This window comes from Phallusia mammillata, chromosome 6, assembly GCF_965637545.1.
Source record: "Phallusia mammillata chromosome 6, kaPhaMamm4.hap1.1, whole genome shotgun sequence".
NCBI lineage: Eukaryota > Metazoa > Chordata > Ascidiacea > Phlebobranchia > Ascidiidae > Phallusia > Phallusia mammillata.
In genome coordinates, this window is record NC_137257.1 from 6,218,827 (window position 1) to 6,242,594 (window position 23,768).

Here is a 23,768-nt window from a genome sequence, read left to right on the forward strand (position 1 = left end):
AATGCTGGAAAAGAAAAACATATTTGTTAAACCTGAAAAGAAGAGGTTAGTAACATGTTTAACTTTGCTAAGTGGATAATTTATAACATTTTTAGACTTTTTAAGTAAAATGTTACAAAACGCGCATTAATATAATATCGCCAATAACGGTTTTCTATTAAACTGTAACAAACCCGTAAATTACAGATTTTAATAAAGAACAATTGTCCTGTTATACAAAATGTAACCATATACACCCCAGAACAGTTCGTCCTTAACACCTGAAAAAAAGGTTTAACCTGCCAAAAAACAACAACGTTAAATTTCCTAATAGACCCTATAAAACCTGTAAAACACAAAATCACATTATTCCCAATAAAATCTGTAAAGATAAACACATTTCCTATTATTCCCTAAAAAAATCTGCAAAACAAAGCAAAAAATAATTTATTTTACAAAACCTATAAAATGTTTAAAAGGCCTGCAAAACAGAAAAAATAACATTATTAAACCTGGAAAAAAATACTCCTGTAAAATAGAAATGAATTGGTTAAACCTGCAAAAAATACTCCTGCAAAATAGAAATGAATTGGTTAAACCTGCAAAAATGCTTCTGCAAAAGAGAAAAAACATTGTTAAACCTGCAAAAAATACTCCTGCAAAATAGAAATGAATTGGTTAAACCTGCAAAAATGCTTCTGCAAAAGAGAAAAAACATTGTTAAACCTGCAAAAAATACTTCTGCAAAATAGAAATAAATTTGGTGGACCTGCAAAAAAATAATAACTTGTTATGTATTTCAAAATACCTTAATCTTTCTGTGGAACCATATTTTTTACATTTCAAACCATATAGACAACAATATTTGAAATCCAATCCTGAAAAAAAAAACATTTGGTGTTATTTTAAATGCTTTTTAAGATAAATTACATTTTGCTTACCTAAAACGCAACAGCATAATCAAGAATACTAATAGAAACTTGAAAGCAGCCAAATCTGACTTCTGTTCTAACCGTTAATTCTCCGCAAAACGATGACGGTTCGCGTGATTAGAGCGACGAAAGATAAACAAACATACAACAATAAGAAGGACCTGTCCGGCTGATATAAAACGGCACAACACCCCCCCAAGAACTGGTCTTACTAACGAGAAAATAAAAGGATAGAAAAAGTGGACTCGCACACCTTTTGGTTGATGAAAGAGGGAAAACGAAAGCCAAAAAATGTAAAAGCAAGCAATGGGTGGATGAAATCTTCGTTGATCTCTTGCACGTAACCGGCGCTACAATGCATCAGGAGACATAATTCTGAAAATAAGAAAACGTTGGAACCGCCATCGTCCCTGCGCGGCCGACGTAAAAGTACGCAAACTTGCCTCAACTAACTGACCTGCATACAACCGTCGCAAATTAGCCTAGAAAAGTAGAAGGTGAGTCTGTCGTGTTTTACAACCACCAACATTGTCACTGCTCCATTATGACTGAGTGGCCGGGTCAAACAGGAATACGAAACTGAAGTTAGTTGTATAAGTCAGCCTAAATCCACGAGTAAAATAAAAAGGGCTTGACCAGTGAAACGGGAATTAGGGGCATCAGCGCATCTACTATTCTATCAATTAAAATAATTAAAATTGTCATACATATTTATCACGATTTTCATTAGTTTTAACAATACATGCTTAATATCCAATTCGCAGTCTCTTCTTATTGAAGAAAACTTTGAACCGGATTTGCAAGCATGTATAATAAACTGGTCAAAACCCGAAAACCACTAAGCCCTATTGTTACTGTTAATACAGGCGCAACCGTTTGTTTAAAAGGAGCAGTGACGTTTACAGCGTATAACTCAACAACGTCCTGTCACTGTCCCTTGCCCTCCGAGTCCCCCCGCAAGGACCCAAATTTTTTACGCAAACGCAGGGCTGGGGAAAAAACATTACCAACAGTTTGCGCCCTACCAGGGTGGTTCACGGGACTTTTCGGGCTAAATGCAAAGCCGGTCTCCTCTAGCCCACGAGCCTGGGCTTTCATTGGAAATAGCGGTGTCCGCTACTAGGTCCCGCCTGCACCGCGGCCAATGCAATGCGGTGGAGGCCATGCCCAGGCCGTGTTTCTAAGCGCACCTTATGTTAGCTAAAGCCATTTAACAACGCGCCACACCTAGCTAAAACACGATCTAAGCTAAAGTCCCTACGTGGCGCGCGAATCCCAAACGTACCCCACCTATGTTACCTAGCCTACCCTTAGTTAAAGAGTGCCACTCTGATATAGCCCTAGCGCCAACTTGCTGACATAGAAGCACTCCTATAGACTTGTACCCTTCTTTGACCGAGGAAGACTTCCTTTTACGGGTCCTCCTCTGACAAAGAATAGGTCACTCAACCCTAGCGCCAGTTAGCCTAAGTTAGGCCTAACAGTTTCGCAAGCCCGGTTGACCCACGACAGACTCCTATTCTTACATACAAGTAAATATTTGAAGTTGAAAAAAGTTGATTGAAGGACGAAGATATGGATGTCGATAAGATGTGAAATGGTGAACCTGCAAAAAAGTTTAAATCAAACAGTGCAGCAAACAAGAATGGTGCCATTATAGCACAAACTCCTACAAGCAAAAAATCGGTGCTGATTAAATTCCCCGTGTTTTGCTGTAGGCGAACCCCGAACAAGCCTTGCGCTTGAAAATGATTTTGTTGCATGCAATAAGTAACATATGCAACTGATTTTATATTGAATTAATTTTGAAACATTAAAACATGTGAACGTTTGTCTAATATCATTGCTGTAACATATTTTTGAACTTTAATAACTCAACAACATGAACCAAGCTTTCGTTTACAAGAGATTACAATAAAGTTTTGGAAATAGTTGCAACTTACCTTGTAACAGAGCGACCTTCCATCCATGACCACACAAAACCAAATGATTTTGCAATGGACGGAACGACCTGGAAGTGCATTAGAACTCGACTCTGATTGGTCGTGACGTTGTTAAACTTTGTCAAGCGTGTCACCTGAAAACGTGGCGCGTTTTTTAGATGGTTAGATTCGAAAACACATTGGTTGCAAAAACGCACAGACTTTTCTGACAAAATTCAGCACCTTTAAGCTAATGTGTTTATGGGACATATTAAAAACATTGAAAATAAGGAATAGTTTGATGTAAAATTAACTCCTACAGTCGCATTATTGTGTTCTCTACATCAACGTACTTTAAAGCCTAATGTATACATCACCCTCAAGTCAAGCGAGATTTTTTTGAAAAAAACAGTGGAATAAACACTTCTACCTGCACTTTGTATTGTTATGCATCATGTTAACATGTATCTTGACGAAACAAACCTAGTAACACATTATTATGGTCCTATGGCACTAAAAACACAAAACACAGCAAAAATGACAAAACATAAGTCGATATGTCAGCGGTTCGCAATTTCAGTGGCACTGTTCTGAACTAAACAATTAACTTAAACCACCAAAGTTTGAGCATCGTTTCATTTATCTAAGGCAATGGTTCTCAAACTGTGGTACGGGTACCACTAGTGGTACGCCGGAACTTTTCAGGTGGTACGCGGGTAGCTTTCTGTGATACCTAATTAAAGTCCGATCTAGAAGTTGCAACTCAACTGACCCAACTATGATCAGCCTTGGTTTGTGCGAAACTCGAGTTTTGGACATTCTTTTGAAATTGCTAAGTATGCTAGTCAGGGCGAGAAAATTGGCCCTTTTCTTGGCCTGCCAATTCAAATAGTTTTTTTTTCGAAAATTGGGTCAAAATTTTTGGTTTTCGAATCCGGTTTGGAGGTTCGGTAGGTGACAGAAACCGGCTAAAACTCGTTTGAAACTGGAATATTCAAGAGAAAACCCACCGAAAACGGGATTTTTCTTCAATTTTCTGATCTCCAAAATCTAAAACATGAAAAGGCTATAGCGTTAGTTATTTTTTCGAAAATCGGGTCAAAACTGTTGGTTTCCGAATCCGGTTTGGTGGTTCGGTAGGAGGCAGAAACCGGTCTAAAATATACTGTAGTGAATTGTCTAATTTCACGCATTCGGTCTGAAACAAATTATAAACTGCTAAAAGTTAATCTGAAATAAATAAACAACTAACTTTCCCTCGTGGCAGAGCAATCAAGCAGTGCCAAAAAGTTCAAACCACTTTTCATGTAGGTTATAATTACAAAAGTTAACACAAAAAGACAACCGTTTTTCAGCTAGTCATAAAAAGCATACGGCTTCTATCGTATATAGTGCTTGAAAGGTTACATACATTTGTAAGTGCAGCGAAAATCATTACACACAAAGAGTTTAGGGATTGTTAAAATTGTAAACTTATGTACTGATAAAGAAGAAAAATGCAGTTGAGGTCGACAAGAAGAAATGGAGTAAAACCTGTCAAATTTTAATCAGTGTTAAGAATAAGAAAAAATCTATGTTTATCCTTGTATGTTAAACGAATAACGTTATCCACTTGCTACTTTTATAAACAAATATGTTAAGATGTTTTTTGTTTTGATTTTTTTCAGAAATGCTTGTCAAACAAACATCAAATCTAAAAATGGGTCGGTATTTGATAAACTAATCTTTTTTCTACTTCAAAACTTTTGTTTTACAGCTAGGAGTGGCAGCACACAGGAAAAAGTGTTTTAGAAACACAAAGCAGTAAAATTAAATTTTTACAGAGCGATTTTTAAAATGCCAAAGGAAATAATCAAAAAGACTGAGAGGTAACTACAGACAAAAAGTTAAGTCGTTTTCAAAAAACGAAACATTTTTTGCATTTTTAAAGCGTGTGTTCACAAACACATATACATGAGAACCTCAATGCATTGAAAAGCAGTAGTTATTGTCTAAGATAATTGAAAACTTAAGGAAGATCACTTGGTGAAAACAACAAATAAAACTTCAAAAGCAAAAAAAAACAAGATCATATCGTTTCCCGAAAAACGAACAGAAAAAGAAAATTATGCAAAATAAGCTTGAATGCGTTCCAGAATAGGGGTGCGACAGACCGGACATGCGCTCAAGCGTTCTGCGCAGGTCACGCATGCGCAGATGTGGCGGCAGGTTAGAAATACGACGGCCGCTCGGTTGTTGAGACACACTTTGCATCGGCGTTCGTTCTCGTATTCACGAAATCTTGCTCGTAGCTCCTCGCCAGCTATGTAACAAGGACAAAAATATTATTAGTAATCACTTGCGTCTAAGAGCAGTTGATCGTTACAATCATTTGTTGGCCGATTATAATCGATAATATAAACGATAATTATCGTTAAAACAGAACATGGGAATTCGTCAAGGAATTCGTCGAAAAATGTTGGGAGTAGTATATAAGCCTGTTGCTATAGGCAACACGTAAACAAACATGGTCTTGGTGGTGGAAGCTACAGCGCGTTTTGTATGTACGCGGTTCTTAACCAATTTGCTTTCGTTTATCAGCACATGCCGCAAATTTCAAAGATAAAATCTAATAAGTTAATTGTTAGCACAAAACAAAATCACGCCTGGTCAGGCAAAACAACAACACTAAGTATAGTTAACAGGGTTTGTCTCGTATTTATGTAAAGAAATTCCCCAATACTGTTACAAAATGTGTTCATTTTATTCTGATTTGGTGATTCAAAGTGTGTTTAGTGGCGCAATCGAATTTCGAACAAACAAATTTGCTCCGTGAGAAAAAAGCACATGGTAATCTTTGCCCCTTGAAAACTTGCCTGAAGTGAAAGTAGTTAAATTGACATAACCAATCATCTGTTTACTCTATATCGGTTAAATGTGTGTGTTTCCTACATTCTAAGAGCTTAACAATATATAGTCTGGCTGTTAAAAATGCATGACAGAGTTTTAAGTCTGGTCGGGCTTTAGGGTTTTGGTTTAAGTTTAAATAATAGTGGCTTGATTCGGGCCTGACTTCAGATACAGTATACATTGTGCCACAACTTTACCAACATTTGGGCTTAATCCAGGCCTTTCTGCAAAAAAATGGGGTTTCAGGCTTGTATTTTTGGGTTTAGGGCCGCTTATAACACTGGTTCAAACCCTATGAAGCACAGAGCAGAGCACATCACCTTGTATCCGTTTTGCGCAATTTATAGGCCTACTCACATGGTAATATGTTTAATGATTCACCAAGGAGTGGCTGCTTTGAATGTGGTCTGTGGGTGTCCAACGCAACAATGGCTTGTCCAAGTAGTATGCAATACGCAGCGATTGGTACTATGACTGGCTTTTCACCATTACAATGCACTTGAAAATCAAATTCGCCTTGTACATAGTGAATACATTCTGTTACAGAAGTTTCCATAAACGTGGTTGTAATAATTCTTATCAATGATGGGACATCGGTTGTCGAAACATACGCCAAAAAATGTGTTCAACATGTTTAAGCCTTTACAGTAAGTTTTGCATAAATTGCCAAATTACTTTTCACATTCCTAAGTTTCGAGTTGTTCCTAGCATTTTAGCTCTGAAAGGGAGTTTAATTTCGTACCTAGCTTATAGCAGCTTTGCAATGAGGTTGTTTTCTCACCTGAGTCACCTAAGTTAACCCAAGCACGCAACAACAATGCTTTAATCGATACTTTATTGGTGGGTGTTCGGTTTCGGTTCCTGATTCAAATAAGCACCAACTTAATTTTATGAAGTTTGTAATTTGAAAAGCGGGCGCCCACCTATAAACAGGCATGATTGAAAACAGTTTTGCACTGGTTTAGTGTTCTATTCTCGATTAAAGCTTGTCGTACCATTCTGCTATGCAACCACATTTAGTGTCGGGTAACGGTGCTTTGGGCAAACAATTGCGCAATGATACTGTACATTTATGCAGTGTCATTGCCCAACAACGGCGTACCACACTGCCCGAATATTAGGGCAATGTATGTCAGTAGCTTAGGCATAATACTTTACTCTTTCACATTGGTATACACATTGATTCTCGAACATTGTCACCTTTTGTCCCTCGGTCTCTCCTAAATTTGTCTGAAATATGTCTTAATTTAACAAATTGGCTTTAGTTTGAAGATAACGAGCAGTTACACATTTTTAGGTGACACCATATATACCAATGAAAACAAAAGAGGAGATTGTCGACAGAAATAACGGCAATTATTAAAACAAATATTGATACATATCCCAGCCATACCAAGCGTGCCTGGAACGGGGGCCTAAACCCGACCAGAACCCACGGGTCAAATATAAGAGGCATCTGTTTCGGTGGGTTTAGATATCCATGCGTTTCAGCGTGGTATATTATGATTACGTTTGATAATGGACAGGTCAAATGAGTAAGCATAATGGATGGGGTCCACATTGAATGTGCTAATGCAGAGGCCTCATACATCACGTTTTTCCGTTCTACTGCTGAATGGGCAAGTTTTTTCAACAGCAAGCAGTTTTTGCAAAAGCAAACTCCTCGTGGATTTTAACCGCTTTTGTATGCTAGTTTTGACCTAACGAGTTCAGCCTGCGATTAGAACATCCAAATGCGCAGCAGGCAATTAAAACACACCAAAAAATTACAGAAGTTTATGGTACACATCCAGAAAAAGGCAGTTTAGAATAACATTGAAAACAATGTGAATCATTTTTTTCTAGATTCGAATTTCTTTGTTCCTTAAGGGTACTTGTTTGTTTGTTTGTTTGATTTTTTAACGGTAGGCGGGCAACGCCTAACTGTGTTGCTCTCTGAGCGTTTGCGCGTTTGATTGTAAGTCCATTGAAAATGTATTTTTTGTTTTTGCAATTATTGGTGACTTTGATTTAGTCCAACCTAACGATTCATTGGGCTGGACCAATGCCGATTAAGATTATTGCACAGTTAAACGCAAGTGACTAATACATGATAAGAATCCACAACCTTGTAAACATAATATGGATTCAAATGCCCTTTTTCGAGTATGACAAACACACTTGTAACTAAACTTACTTTGAGGTGATGAACTGTTTCTCCGAAATGGTTCAACTATTTGGTCGGCTCTAACTTCTTGACTGGTCGGTCTCAGTCTGTCGACTATTGCATCACAAAGCGCTTCAATCGTGTGGTAGTATGAGTTATCCCGTTCTATTTTCCTGTATTTAACAATCAAATGATAAGATACATAACAACTATTAAACCAAACATAAAATTATAGAACAGTTTTAAAGAATCTTGAAACACACAGAAAAAATTAACATTTACCAGTTCTGAAACAAAACCATTTTATACTGACAAATTCTGGACTGTCTGAATTTTGAATGTCTGTCTCACCAAAAAACAATGTCCTAATCAATGCAGTTGACAGTTGACATTCTGATAAAGAAAGAAATTTCACATCAACATATATTTACCAATACTGTCACCCAAGTGGGTAATTAGCAGCAGAATAAGTGACCCAAAAAATGTCAGATTTGGAACTTAGTTCACCCAAAGCATCAGAATGCCAGTAAAGATGTTTGTTTTTTAGTCACAGACATGCAAACTATCAAAACAAACAAATGATGTTGCATTGTTTTAATTACCATTTGGTAACATTAGTTTAGCTGTATCAATTAATGATAAATGTCGTGAACCCTTGAATAAGTAAACAGCAGTAGTTTTCCACTACGACATGTGTTTGTACAGAAACAACCCCATTGCAAAGAGTGCTAAACCCTACTGCATTCATGAAAGTGAGTATAGCACTACACCTTGCTTAATCCATATCATTTAAACAATTTAAAATTTTAAGGATTTATGTAACCCATTGGTTTAAAATAGCTTGGAAAAGTTTGAAGTCACCTGTTAAAAGGTTCTGGTTGAATCAATACAATAGTTTCAGAACTACTCTTGAAATACAATATTTTGAAAACAAAACAACACATCTTTTGTCCAAATACAATAGGATATTTCATACCACTACATTGCACCTCACAATACATTGATATAGCTTCCCTGTTTGAACTTCTCTAGTTTCAATGTTCCAAATATATTGAATAGAGCAAGATTGTTTTAGACAACTCTACATCGGGCTGCTAGGATTAGTTTCACCAGGAAGAAACACTCAACCCGAAAACTCTCAAGTAATGCAATTTTTATAGCCTTACAAGTACAAATTTATTTGCTTTGTTCCAGTGTTTAGCTTTTTACACAAAATAGAAGTGTATTCAAATTACCAATTTCAAAAGCAACTTAATAAATGCCACAAAAAACACAAATATTTCAACACTTTGGCGAGGTTGTTTGTTTACCCAGTCCTTTTTTAAATTTACAAGTTTTACACATAATTGTTGTGACATGACAAGCAGCATAACAACAAGGTCAAAAACTAAAACACTATTTACTTGATTGTAAGTTGTCCTCGATTGTGAGCCACACAACTGGCAAGGTAAAAAATGTACAGGCCACGGCTTCCGATAAATACAGTAATAGAAGATTAACTTCTGAAACTTTATTTAACAAAACACAGATAAGGCCATCTAGAAGTTATGTCCACTAACTGGAGTTGAGGATGAGTAAGCAAAGTAGATTACCTTCGTATTACTTCGGTTACTGTTGCAGAATCAAAGATCTCAATTGCTCTTTGGGTGTGCGCTTGCTCTAAAGCTTCAATGAGGAGGTCATCATGTCGATTGGATATTTCCTGCACAAAATACACAAATCTTACATTACTTAAATTTAAAGTTGGGCCAAGTTTTGTTAGTATTGATTTTGGAACAATTTTCAAACAGCAATGTAGATACAGTACCAGTGAATAATTGTATGAGGTTATTACACATACAGTACCAAAGAATACAGTTGTAGGCTTATTTTACATACAGTGCCAATGAATAATGGTGTAAGGTAATTATAGATACAGTACCAGTGAATAATGGTGTAATGTTTTTATAGATACAGTACTCATGAATAATGGTGGAAGGTAATTATGGATACGGTACCAGTAAAAAAAGTATTGAACTAATACATACACTTGTTGCATGCAAACACGCAATAATAAAAAAGGAGATATTTCATCATGACCATGCTGGTGCAATTGCAATGCAAATGTCAAACCTTTAAAATCCAATCTAAATGTCATCCAATATAGATTAAGTGGTATATTTGTACATACACCCACATATAGTGTAATTAATGGTATGGCCATGTTTATTGGGAATTATAATGACTACAGACATGCACATTGTGGCCTATTCAGTGCAGGTCATTTCACCATGCAAAAATAACCTTTGTATTTCTAGCTTTTGACTAATGGCAGGCTTTCACCACACAAAACAGAAACAACTTTTGTCCAAATGTTTGGTGGTTGTAAGCTACAATGCAAGCATTTTCACTTCCCATTATGGTGCAATTTTATTTGGATGCAATTTTCTATAGTCTGTTAAATCCAGAAATTTTGGAAATGATGACTTTTTAAAAACTTGTTTCAGCTGTAATGTTGTTAATCACATTCAACCAAATGACTGATATCAAAACTGGTGACACCCAGATACCTTTTAAGAATTATTGTTGGCTAATTATGATTCAAATATCATTTTTTGCATTTACTAAACTCGGTGAATATTAACATACATTACAATTATGCCACGAATACAGGTATTAATCCAGTGAAAAATGCTCAAAAACAGCTGTTGTTAATAGACTTAGATGTACATAGCTCCAATGATAAATCATTTATCATAAATGCACATCTTTTGCTGTTGAACCCACCCTCTTTTCTCAACATGGGTGATTAGTTTATAGGGTCCACTCGACTGATCCTACCAATGTTCCCTGCCCAGCTGTGTTTACCAACACTGCTCCAACCACACTTTCTTGTGAGCCCCAGTCACATAACGATTTATAATACGGTGTGGCTGCAGCACGTTTTGGCATCATCCACCAATTGTTCCCTTTACTTTTTTGTGCTTAATAACCTTTGCAGCTACTTGGTGATTGTTTTTATTGCTATGGTGTCACCATGTTAATAAAAAAAAAGAATAAAAAATGACAAACCTGCATAGTAGGAGGTTCAGGTGAAGGAATTCTAGTTGGACCGCTTTGAACAAGGGGTAAGCTGTCAAGGGACGGAGGGTTATGTACAGGATGTTGATCAGAAAATTGTTGAGTCACTTGGTCAATGAAATCCTGTCCTCTAGCAGCACGGACAAACTGACATCTGTCAGAAAAGAAACAAGGTTTTTAACAATAAGTAAAGTTGGTTAAAAAACTGGTGCTAGAAAAGAATTAAAATTGTAAGCAACCGGGACCATGTGTTGTTAGAACTTGTATTTACAAAGTTTTTAACTGTTTTGTCGTTGACGGTTTGTAAGCACAAACAGTCTTATACATTTGGCTTTACAAAATGCAGCAATATAAGTTGATATGAGTATGAACAAGCTAACCAATGTTTGAATTCTTATTAACTTAGTCAACAAAAAGCAACAAACATGAAATAAAATGGTGCCAACCAAATACATTTGATAAGTTAACAATTTTTAAACATATTAGGAAGAAAGAAATTAACACGAAACAATAGTGGATCCTTTTTCCAACACCTTAAGAGCAGCTTAACAAAAACACGAAAATGGTTTACATAAAGTTGCATAAAACCTTTTCATTTTAAGTTTTAAACAATTTAACAGAAACAAGATTGTCAAGCAGAAATATGCAAATACACAGCATTGAGAGGAAGAAAAGGAAATTAATGAAAAATTTAAAACTAATAAAGTATATGCAACCCAATAGACATTTTTGTTAACCAGCTGTTGCTTACCGTGGCGACCAACGTGCATGTTCCACCCATGGGTCATCATTTTCATTAAAATTATTGAGACGTATTCCGCAACACCAACATACTACTTGGTCTCGTGTTCCTACAAACAAAAATAAACATATCAACACCAACCACTGATCTTTTTTGATATGTATATTTTTGTTACCCAATTGGAAAAATGGTTTGGAAACCACTTTTCTTGGGATCTGAAACAATCTATGCTAGGGTTGCCATTCGTCAGGATTTTCCCTGACATGTCAGGGTATTTGGTGTTTAAATCTGCTTCAGGGAGAAATGTTAAAATGTACTTAAAAGTCAGGAATTTAGGAAAAAATACATATGTATACTGTACTATGAACTTAATGTACCAACGGAGAAAGTTTCTAGTAGTTAGCTACAACCGCGTCTATACCATAAAACGTAAAGAAGTAAACTGGCGGCGTGCAGGTTAACGTACATGTTACTGTTTGGTGTGTGTGCACGTGCAACAATACCTGTTTGTTACTAGATGTTTAACAATATGCGTTACATACACAAATAAAAATCCGCGTCTCAAGAAAACACAGCATTCGATGCTACATGAGAACGTGGGAAATTTCATTTCCTTAACTGTGCACCTAACATGCAGGGAACTAACTAACAACTAAAAGTCGAATGCGTGAGACATAAAAACATTTTTAAAGTGGCATTTTTCTTCAAATTTTAAATGGTCCTTGTGACTCCCATTTACTAACCAGAAGCCTACGCAGAAAGTAATTGACAAGGATCAGAGTATCGTATGTAACGTTTTCTCGTGTCGTCATCCGTGTGACTTCCGAATATTCTAATTTATTCCGGAATAGAAGTGTTTGGATCGCAAAAATGGTTAACGCAGCGGTTCTCAAACTGGGGTCTGCGGTCCTTTAGGACATTTTGCGGGGATCTCGAAAAGGTGGAAGTAATTCTATATTCTTATTTGGCGTCAGTTTGTGCAACTGGATAAGTTGAAATCAAAGTGAAAGTGAGAATCAACCGTCTCCATTGTTAAACAAAAGGCTTTATTGCATGACAACTAACAAAATGCAATTGTTCGCGCACAATTGTAATGTTTTTTGTCTTGTCTGTGATGTCAGATTTGGATCATTGTTATGCGCAATTTTGCATAACCAGCTAAAATCCTGCAATCAACTTTCGTTTTTCTGAAATACACATTCAGACACTGGGTTCACGCAACCGAGATAAATTTTGTCAGGGATTGTGTTTCATAAAATATGGCAACCCTAATCTATGCGGCCTACTCAAGTGTCAATATAATGTTGGTTGACCTTCATAAATGTAAGCGTTCCTCATCCATACACTAAACCTACTGTAAACACACAGAACTAAAGGAATTATGAAACTTACGCTTTGATGATCAGACAATGTTTGCATTATTATATGATAATGTATCAAAAAGTGAATTTTTTAACGTAGTGATATAATGGGTGTGAGTTAAAGTTTCATTACTTTTCCTTTGTTGAACACTCAAGCGGTGATTAAACAAAAAAAAGTTGGTCATCTAATGTGAGATGTGGACCGAGGGTCGCATGTTGGAGACCCCTATTTTAGGGTAAAAAAAAAACTGATGCAGCTAGGCATATTATATAACTAAAAGAGGCCTTTCTGACAAATTTATTGTGTTTACCAACAGTACCAACTCCTAGGGGTAATAACACTTTGTACGGCTAGTAAAACCGGAAATAAACAAAATGAAAAGGGCAAAAAATCCAAACAAATGCATGATAATCGCAAAGATAAGAAACACAAGGACTTTTAATCGAAGTCTTTAATCAAGGCAACTGTTTAGAGTATTACTAATCCAATGATGACATGAACATACCTGTTGCATAAAACCCAGCACCACAAAAGGATTCATTAGAAAATCGGAGTTGGCAGGTTGGGTGAAAAGCAACAAATGTGTTCAACCGCCGCCGAAAATCTTGAAGTTCGGACGAAAAGGAATTAAGATATACTTCATGCTCCTGCAAATAAAAAAACATTTTTTTAGGCTTAAAAATGTGGGTTATGGTGGTGAATTAGCATTTTTTGCTGTATAAATCAAAATAAAAAAGAATACGCTAAATTTTTGCAGTGCAAGAGACATAACATAAAAAAGTTAGTAGTTAGGCCTAAAAGACCTTACAATACCAGGAATATAACTACAAGATATTGTAACCTAATGAAAAGCCATAGTTTAGGGTTTAGTACAAATAAAATAAAAGATTACCAAGAGTGTGATTAACTGAAGTCATCCATAGGAAATTGTACGGCAATGCTACATGTATACAATAAATTAATATTTAAAAAAGAATTAGTTTAGATAACATATATCAATTATCAAGTAGATACATACAAATGTATAATATTAAGTAGATGTCTTAAAATCTACGAAAATAAAGCAAAATACAGTTACATACTTGTCGCTCCACATTGGGAATATGTTGGTCTGCGTGAGCGGTTGGCATTCTTGCAAGGTGACTAAACAAAAACAAAAAGACCTTAGACACAACTTAAAATAATTTGAAAAAAAGGTATGGATGTAATCAATGTAGTCATTCATTTCCTAAAGCTTTTAGACTGCAGGTATAATGAGAGTTTCAACCATTAACCTACATTTGTGGTTGTTAAATAAGACATTTTTTTTCGTTATTGGTGAAACTGTCCACAAGTCAGACCAAGTATAGTAAATGATATAAATTGAATTGAAGAAACAATACTCACAGCACAATAAGCTGCAAAACACAAAACCAAGAGCAAAAAGCACAACTAAAAGGACATCTCTCTTATCCAATAACAGGTATTCAAGGGTTTTTGACTCGGATTCACTGTCAGATTCGGTTGAAAGTAAATATTTTACTAAATTAAATACCCAAAGTTTCCGAACATTTTGCAAACTTTATATTGTATATCTCTCTGCCAATCAAGAAATGCTTTTGGGCTTTTAGGTTAGTTTTTATTCAATTAGGTTACATGACCTTACCTGCATGCGCGCCTTGCATTGCGGTGGCGGGCGTTTGGATCCTGATTTGGTGCCCAGTTTCCAAGCATGGTGCCACAAGCATAACACTCAACCATGTCACCAACACCACTGAAGTAAAATCCATTTCTAGATAGTGCATCAAAGTCTATTCTTGCATTACTAGCTGGCCAATACTCAAAAGTTTCCCTGAAAAACCAGGGGAAATTTAAGTGATTTTATTTTCGGTACCTGCTGGGAAACAATATGCTACTGTCAATCAGTAATTCTATTAAAATACATCCAAAAAAGTTATATTTAAAATGTTGTGTATATGTCAGTAATTTCTGAAATAATACAACCAATGTTTTCAGACCAAAATATATTTCTAAAATATTTAAGTAAAAGTGAAAAGTTATTTTAATTGGAAAAGGTATGTAAAAATGTATGATTTGGTTTAAAAATTGTTTACTTGTAAAAATGTATGATTTACCTTCTATGTGCACAGTTCTGCAGGTCCAAACCGGAAAGGTATCTTTTGTACTAAAAATTTTTTTAAAAATAAACCCATTTTTTTGTGGAAATTTGGTACAAAAAATACTAAAGCCCAAATGGATAAAATAAAAATATTTCTGTGCAATGGCTTGTTGTATTTTGCAGAAAACAGAAAAAAATTTAAATACAAGACCTCATATACATTTATATCTTACAATCTTACAAAGGTGTTACTTTCAATATTTTGCTGAAGATGTACCCAAACCTAATACAAAACAAGTCAAATGCCCTATAATTGAAGTAAAAGTAAAAATTTCATTTTAACTCACCTCAACTGCGCTCCACGATCCTGGTTGATTATTTTCTACAAGAATAAAATTATTTTTATACTCTAGTAAAGTAACTTTCATCGTTTGATGCCCCATACATTGGAGTCCATTTTAAAAGGAGAAAGATTAATTACATACCATTACATTGGGCCCACTATAAGAAGGATTTTTTAGTCTTGATGCAAACGAGAAAAGGGTAATAATTTGTACCAAAGCGAGTGGACAAACTGCACAATAAACAACTGTTACTAAGAAGCAAATTAAAAAAAAATTGTAGCAAATTTATTAGAGACCCAATAACCGAAAATAAGACAGTATGTAGCAGCAAAAACATAATGTAGCCACATGCATGCATACACATTGGGGGAAAACAAGGCATTGGGAAATAAATGAAGCTTGCAGCAAACACAGATAATTTAGGCAAAAAAAAAAACTTTTGTTGGACCATAATAAACACTGCATCTATAACAATTTTAAAAGTTATGTAATGTAAAGGTTTAAATGCAGCCATTGGCCTAAAGTTACTGGAACAAATATTAAACTGCTTGAGCTTAGTTATGGTAATGGTAACTGTTTGGGTAGTAAGATAACTTAAAAAACAAATAAGTGTTTGCTATTGTTGAAAAAAAAGCTACTTTGATGGTGACCAAATATATACAGAAAAATGTGTAGTTTAAGTTATCAATTTCTTATTTTTTAATTGATCGTCAATAGCATAATTAGGATATTAATATCAGTGTGAACGTTTAAAATTTCACATCGAGTAAAATAGCGTGTTGGTAGCAGGTCCTGGCACCATATTGACTGGTTGCATTTAGTGTGGCTGTTGCAATGTTAACAGGAACTGCCATGTGGGAATTTGCTATGCATCAGGATGCAAAAATACCACATTCTGTAATCTGATAATATGACGGCAATTTAAAAATGGAGTGGTCCCACATAGCAGCTCTCATGTACATTGGGTTGTGACACATTGGAACTTTTTTGTCAGTCAAGCTGAATAGTATTTGTAGAGCCTTGGTTTGAAGCATATTCAGCAAAATGCTGTAATTTCCTTACATTAAAAAATCCGAAACATTGCAATTGTATTGAGTTTTATGATGACACTATGATTTCATGCTAAGGGGTTGGTAAAAATAAAAGAATAAGGTATTATAAGTGTTGTATAGCTCTGTAGATTGCATAATACATGACTCAGCAGGAAGAACTGTGGAGCCAAATTCCTCACAATGGATTGTGCCAAATTTGCAACAATGCATCACAGTACTGACTAATCAGCAGCAAAAATAGCATACTAACACCAGATGAACTGTGTAACAGATATTTAGGTGAATGCACACATATTAAACATACTCATTCCAACAGCTATCATCAAATTATGCCATTAATTTACCAAACAAAACCAAGAATGACTTTGTGATTTTTTATGTAGGTCATCTGTTGTAAAAAAATAGATAGCAATTGAGCATCCAATTTGTTAATTATTGTTTTAATAATGCTCCAACACATCCAACACCATTTGTAAAATAATACACTTTTTATTTCACACAGCAGTGTGAAAGCAAACTGGTCTTTTATATCACATCAATGCAAAGTTAACAGTAAAGAACTATCAGACCAAGTATGATACATCCAACTTTTTTGAAAATAATTAAATTTACAATTACTATTTTGTAAATATATATAGCAAAATTAACTTGTTTAATATCAACTTTCCACAAATAACAATTGGTTTTTTTTTATTAAAGAAAAACATGCACATCCTTCTCTAGATGTAAAAAATGGTATATATATATATATATATATATATATATAGGTGATAAAAAATGGTATATCGCATTTTATAACTTTGTCCTAAATTTATACAAAAAGAAAACAAAAAATCGTGTAAAAATAAGTTTCTACAAACACATCAATGGAACAAAAGTTTGTGAGGTACAATTATTGTTTTATTGTATAATAAAGCATACCAGATGGTTGTTCTTCAAGGTTTATTAATGGCGGTCTGGAATCCTCTTGAAACACATAACTTGCTGAATTATGAGTCTGTAAATAGAAAGGATAGAAAACCTATAGATTTGTCAACCAGTTTGTAGTAAAATTTCGTGGTATTTTATGTGCTACAAATGCAATCCACTCATGTCACAAATTTGTTCTATGAGATATTTTCCAAAAAACCTATATTTTAGGGTACCACAGGTCTTTGCATGGTTAACTTTACCACAGATCATTAAAAGTTATAGAATTAAGTTCATGGTTTGACCAGACTTAGTACATTCTTTAAAATTTGCTTTCTAATGCTAAAGATCAGCAATTCTCAAAGTAAGCGTCAACGCCCTGTGTCTTCTGAGAAGTATGTTCATGAAAAAGGAAACATTCTGCTCTTAATAGCTGTTTTCACAAATTTGATTTAATTTAGCTGCAACATACATTTGGTATTGTGTTTAAAAATCTTGTGGACAGACTGTTAACAGAACATAGGCTACATCCAAATTTTTCCAAATCGTAGTGGGGGAGTGTGTTTATATTTAAATTTGTTTTATTTGTTTCAATCATCCTTCTGGGACAATAATGCCTGAATGTGTTAAGCACACAATGTTTTTAGTGCTTGTTAAGTTTTTTGTAAGTTTTCAATTGATTTTTTTAACGTAGAAGTTGGTGACTTTAAACCATCTGGGCTATCACTCCTTGCTCAGGGAAGCAGTTGGCCAGCCAGGATTAGGTCTGACAACCTAGTAAACACTAGGTAGTTGTACTAACAACAAAAATAAACTTACAGCATTGGTGTAGTTGTATCTGCCTGGAATCGTAGATGAAGCTGATGACAACATTGTCCAGGTTAAGATGCTCGAATAGGCTTTCTGCACTTGATACCAACTGAATCAAGCTGGCAAAAAAAAACTTAGTACCTTTTCAGCTACATTATCAGTCCTTGTTTTTGTTCTAAAAACCAGCTACAAATAATATTTCTGTGAAATGAAATACATTCATGTGATAAACAAAATATCCAAAGGGAAATTATATTTGCTAACATTACTATGTAATAGTAACACCAATGCAAGGTCTGATAGAAAATAGTGCCACAACATGAACATAAAACTGTAAAAAAAGCATTAAATATCCAAAATTCCTGGCCTACATCATGTAAAAATAATTTTAGTAAATATATGTAGGAGCTTTGTTTTCTGTAACTAATCACCAATGACAACCCCTACTAAACAAACCAGATGAATCTCAAACACTATAAATTTACACTTATCTATCTATTAGTTTGTTTTCGTTCAATAAAAAGATATTCTTTTTATTAAAAACAACTTGGCTTAAATTATACATTCTGTTTTAACACATGCACATAAAATTCAGGTAAATCATTACGAAAATACACTAATTACAGTCTTTGGCTGATGATAAGCAAACAATGGAAAAGAGGAACCTGAACTCAATCTAAATCGCCAATTGATTTATGCACAGGATTGAAATTTTATGTGCAATATTTTTACACGGTATGAAGTAAAGAATTGGTATGTTTGTTTCTAAAAGCTTGTTTAAAAATATTTTTAAGAATAAAAAGATTGTTATCACATAGTAAAAAGCTTTATTTTTTGTCATCTGTATGTTTTCTGACATTAAAAATGACTTTGTTAAACAGGATTTTCTTGTAGTAGGGAAAACCCCATTATTGAAACAATAATTTCACAAGAATCTCTTTGGGATCTTTTGGTTTTACACATTCATCATTTTACTACAAATTTAACGGATTTAATGTGAATTATAACTACATTGCTGATTAGATATACTACACGATTCCAGACGCGTTTTATGCTTACAAATTCCAAGTTTTACAAACCTACACCGCAGTATTGTTTGGAACAGATAAAAAATATCTTCAGAAATTTGGGTGGTTAATCAGTTTTTTACAAAACACCACCGCGATCGTTGATTTTGAATTTGTATTAACTTCAAGTAAGTTTGGGGTTACCATTTTATATTAACATTTGTTACAGAACAATTGTACCACTAGCTAGTCTTAACAAAAATGTCTACGCCAAAAGGTCAACAAGTTTTTGAACGATCGTTGCCCAAACCAAACGTATTTTTACCGTTTAAAGTGCTATCGACATTAAATTATTGTACAAAATCTTTATACTCATTGCGGTATTTTTTTTATTCTAGTTTAGTAAGGTTCAGTTGTAACTAATTGCTTGAATGGTATGGTATAAATCTCATCATTTAACCCTTTCAATTGTTTCGTAGGAAGTGTACAAACCGTTACTTACAAGGTCTGTATCATAAACAACAGCACAGAAAATTGCTTAATGGTTTTTATTGGGAATTACGCGTTATGACAAACGGCACCACAGGCGCCGAAGTTTCGCAAAAATGCAAGGTGGCGGACGTAAAATATGACGTCACATAATGTGACGTCACAAATGCGTGCAAAACCAAAGAGCTCATAACTCAAAGCCCCACAAACTTCTCATGGAATGGAACGTTCGTCAAAATTTGGAAAAAAACTAAATCTTTGAAGCATTGTACAGCAACGTGTTCATTGCTGTTGATCATTGGTTTAGCAACGTTTAAAACATGTTTTGTCACGTTGTTGTTTCTTTGTATCACCTGAAATAACCATTGTTTACTACAACACCCACAATAATGGCCAAACACTCACTGGCAAACAATTGCTTGTCATAACCAAGGTACAAAGCCACAAACCAAAACAGGTTGAAGTTTTAAGGCAAGTTTTGTTGCTATATTGCCAGTACGTTTGTTTGAAAGCAAATTTTTACTATTTTTTAGATTTTATGATGTTTCGTACGATACCGCTATAAACAAACCAAAAATTTAACGGTGGCCGCGACCGTGCTTTACAAACGCAAGGTGACGGCGCCACCCCGCCACCGCCTACCCGGCGCCTATGAACGGCACGTAGCAAAACTTTAAATAAACGTTTTGCCATCCGTTTTAGCAGAACTGAATTGGTCTTGCGTAATTTAGAGCGACGTGGAAAAAGAAAAAAATGCCCATACGTCATTCTGTGGGAACAACAGCAGACAACCCAGTGAAGTGTTTGTCTTTTCGGTAAACTTATTCAAGTAGAGACTAAATTTATCACAAATCAACAGGTCATGAGATAAGACACCACATGTTGCGGTGAACGCGTGCTGAAAAATATACTTTCAGGGGTTAATAGGCGACCTCTAAAGTTGGAAAATAACTTTGCTTGTCACTAGTCACTACCATCTAAAAATGAGCACCGGTATAAACAGCTTTTTAGGCGATGGAGAATGGACTGCTTTTGCTCGTGAAAAATAACTGTTACAAACCAATTTCTTTTACTGCTTCAGAAATCTATCTGCAGTCCATATCTTAAACATTTCAATACTCACTCTGTTCACAAGACCCTCTTTCTAATATTTTCTTATGCAAAAAACAAACAACCAAACCAGTTGAGGCTTTGTTCAGTCTTTTCAACACATTCGCAACAATTCAAGAATTCGGGTCGGGTTTCGGGCTTGTGCTTTCGGGTTTGGGCTGCAATTTTACGCCCGTTTTCAACTCTGGTCTACGTACCTATGATCCGAAAACATCATGTTTAAAATTGCATTTAACAGGTTTGACGGGCTACAGTAAGTGTTGTACAATTGCGTATTATAATAAGTAAACGATTTTTTTGCAATTTTAACATTACGGTGGCAATTATCTTTTAGTGCAAACATTTAATTTATTTTTGGTGCAAACATTTATATTTTTTGTGAACTTTTTTAAGCTAGCATTCTAGCCACCTCACCTAAGACTTACACGGCGTAATTAGAAATATGAAATAATAGGCAATGCTTAGGCCACAGTAGGATTTTAAGGATGCCGTCTAAAACTACGAGCCGGCCTAGCTGTCGCTCACTTAGACCCTGTTTGGTTCGTTGAGTCCCTGTGTCCTAACCGCTCGCAAGAAATGCAGAAAATACATAGGCCCTGCGTACATTAACGCGGACAGTGTCCACGTTACGATACGCTATGGCCATAAAATTAATGAAATGACGAACCACAAATATAGATAACTGCAAATCAGTTTTAGTTCCAAAATCGGTAAAGTTTATTATTAGTTTGCCATTAGACTTAGCTTTATTCACATAGTATGAAGTAGGCCCCTATGTGGCACAAAAAGTGGAAATGGTCGATTAAATCAAGAATACGAATACACATCCACTCGTGACAAATCCTTTAGGAGCTTATCAAAGTTGATATTTTTCGAAAGTTTTACGAACAACGGAAGTTTGTTCCGGCCCCGAGTGAAAAACTTTGACAATTGTTTTAAGAACATATACCTGGGTACTATTCAATTCCGGAATAAAAATCGACGCACGACTCACACCATAACTGTGTTTTAATAAACGACATTTTGTTGCCCTATTTTCAGTCGTTCATAGAAATCATAACGTTTATATTTTTGGAGAGATTTTGGTTCTTTTTCCTTTTGTAAAGCTATATATAACATTTAATTAGTGAAACATTTTTCATAGGCCGAGTTATGTATATTTTGAACTATATTAAAATGTTTTGCCGCTACTAGTTTTGTTTGAGATATTTCCAAAACAAGGTTGCAGATATGGTTGTACGTTTCAGGATATTTTTGGCGTCTACAAATATTTGTCTCGTGGTGAAATCGGTGCCTTCGAGTAGTGCAGGTCCGCTTGGTGCACTAATTCCGCTAGGTACTTCACTTGGTGCGCTTGGTACTTCGCTAGGTAACTGCAGGTAACTCGTTTTAATGCAACAAAGCCCGTAAATAGTGTAGGTAACCTTTTTAAAAGCCAGTAACCTCGTAGTTAGTGCGACGTAACTTAAAAAAGCTGTAGGTAATGTATTAAAATGTATTAAAAAGGTTTAGCGCTTAGCGTTTATGGTTTATGGCAGTAGTTCTCAAAATGTGCGTTGCGACGCCCTGCTGCGTCGTTTCAATTTTCCAAGGGCGTCGCAGAATAGTTCCGTTTCGGGGCCTTTTGCTGTTGTATCAATAAACACAACTTTAATAATAAGTTTTCCCATTAACTTTTATTTGCTGGTGCGTCGCAAGTCCAGAAAACTTTTCCATAGGCGTCGCAACAACAACAAAAAAACCCAAGCGAGGTACCAAGCGTACCTACCGCACCTAAACTTTGTTGTTATTGGTTGTCGTTTATGTAAGTATTGTCCAACTCGATATAAATGAAAAATTATGTCCGGCAACATTTCTTTGTTTATTTATGTAAGACAGTTTTGATAAAGTGGAGAATAGTAGAAAGGCATAAGCTATATGACTCGTCGACAGTGACGGACAGCAACGGCAGAAACATCGTCCGCCCTCGCGTGATAAGTAATCTGTAAATTCTTCACTCTATCTGCTGTTTCTCTTCTAGGTGGAAAAATGAAGCACGGGTGTTTGGAGCTAGCTGGAGGAACTCGCTCTATTGGTGTGAACTTAGTAGTTCTTGTCCTGGGAACAAACGACATTGCGTCTGGGTAGTGTCGTTTTACCCACCACATCGACAAGGATGTAAAGAAGCTTATTAACGCGTGCAAACAAGCGTAGCCACAGGCCAAGGTGTTTTGTTGACATTGCATTTACGATATTTATGATAATGCACCAGATAAGTATATCCATTTGGTCATAAATTTATGTTTTGTGGGCCTCAACGTAATCAACTACAATGTGATTTGTCCAAACCAAAAAACAATAAACTAATTTATGTAATAAACTAAAAACAAAATTTAAACATGTATGTGGTGAGCAGTTAAATTGCAAGTTTTTCACAAAAAAGTTCGTTTCTCATGTCGGCGAACTGGCAGTTGTTATCTTTTCTCAAAATAACTTTGTTAAACAGGATTTTCTTGTCGTAGTGGAAACCCCATTCTTAAAACAATAATTTCACAGGAATTTCGTTGTATGTCACTTTCGTCTTTCGTGTAGTCTGTTTTCTGCAGTGCGATGTTTTGATTCTACACATTAAAAACTTTACTATAAATTGATGATAAGAATGGTATTCGATTCCAGGCGTGGTTTTTATGCTTACCGATTCTACTTAAGTTAAAACCACAATATTTGTTTTGAAACCTACGCCATGTATCGGTTATAATATTGATGTGTACAATGCGTTTACATTAACGTGAACACGTCGCGTGTAAGAATATTGCATACCACGTTGGAGAAATGTTTAACCTCGTTATAATGGGTTTTTAAGAGATAATATTTCCGTTTTTGTGCAATGCATAAGAAATTTTGAGTCACTTCTTGCTTCTGGAATGTTCTGGAGGTA

General features: G+C 35.3%; 1 protein-coding gene across 1 annotated transcript; it reads right to left on the reverse strand.

Annotated features, from left to right (window-relative positions):
- Positions 1 to 4,139: 4,139 nt before the first annotated feature.
- LOC145234096 (baculoviral IAP repeat-containing protein 8-like) lies at positions 4,140 to 18,442 on the reverse strand. The gene is made up of 12 exons (XM_080098875.1): positions 18,255 to 18,442; positions 17,448 to 17,523; positions 15,478 to 15,512; positions 15,147 to 15,196; positions 14,678 to 14,863; positions 14,115 to 14,175; positions 13,538 to 13,679; positions 11,680 to 11,779; positions 10,920 to 11,082; positions 9,461 to 9,570; positions 7,899 to 8,041; positions 4,140 to 5,135 (listed from the first exon to the last, which is right to left on the reverse strand). Exons 1-12 carry the CDS (start codon positions 18,306 to 18,308, stop codon positions 4,939 to 4,941), a joined length of 1,317 nt encoding a protein of 438 aa, XP_079955001.1. The 5' UTR covers positions 18,309 to 18,442; the 3' UTR covers positions 4,140 to 4,938.
- Positions 18,443 to 23,768: the final 5,326 nt, after the last annotated feature.

Bases quoted from the DNA above. Each gene is read 5' to 3' on its own strand.
- LOC145234096 (XM_080098875.1), bottom strand. From the start codon at position 18,308: ATGTTGTCATCAGCTTCATCTACGATTCCAGGCAGATACAACTACACC. The intron at 17,524-18,254 runs GTAAGTTTATTT...TTCTATTTACAG, and splicing joins GATACAACTACACCAATGCT to ACTCATAATTCAGCAAGTTA. The intron at 11,780-13,537 runs GTATGTTCATGT...TTTTGTTTGTAG, and splicing joins TGCTGGGTTTTATGCAACAG to GAACACGAGACCAAGTAGTA.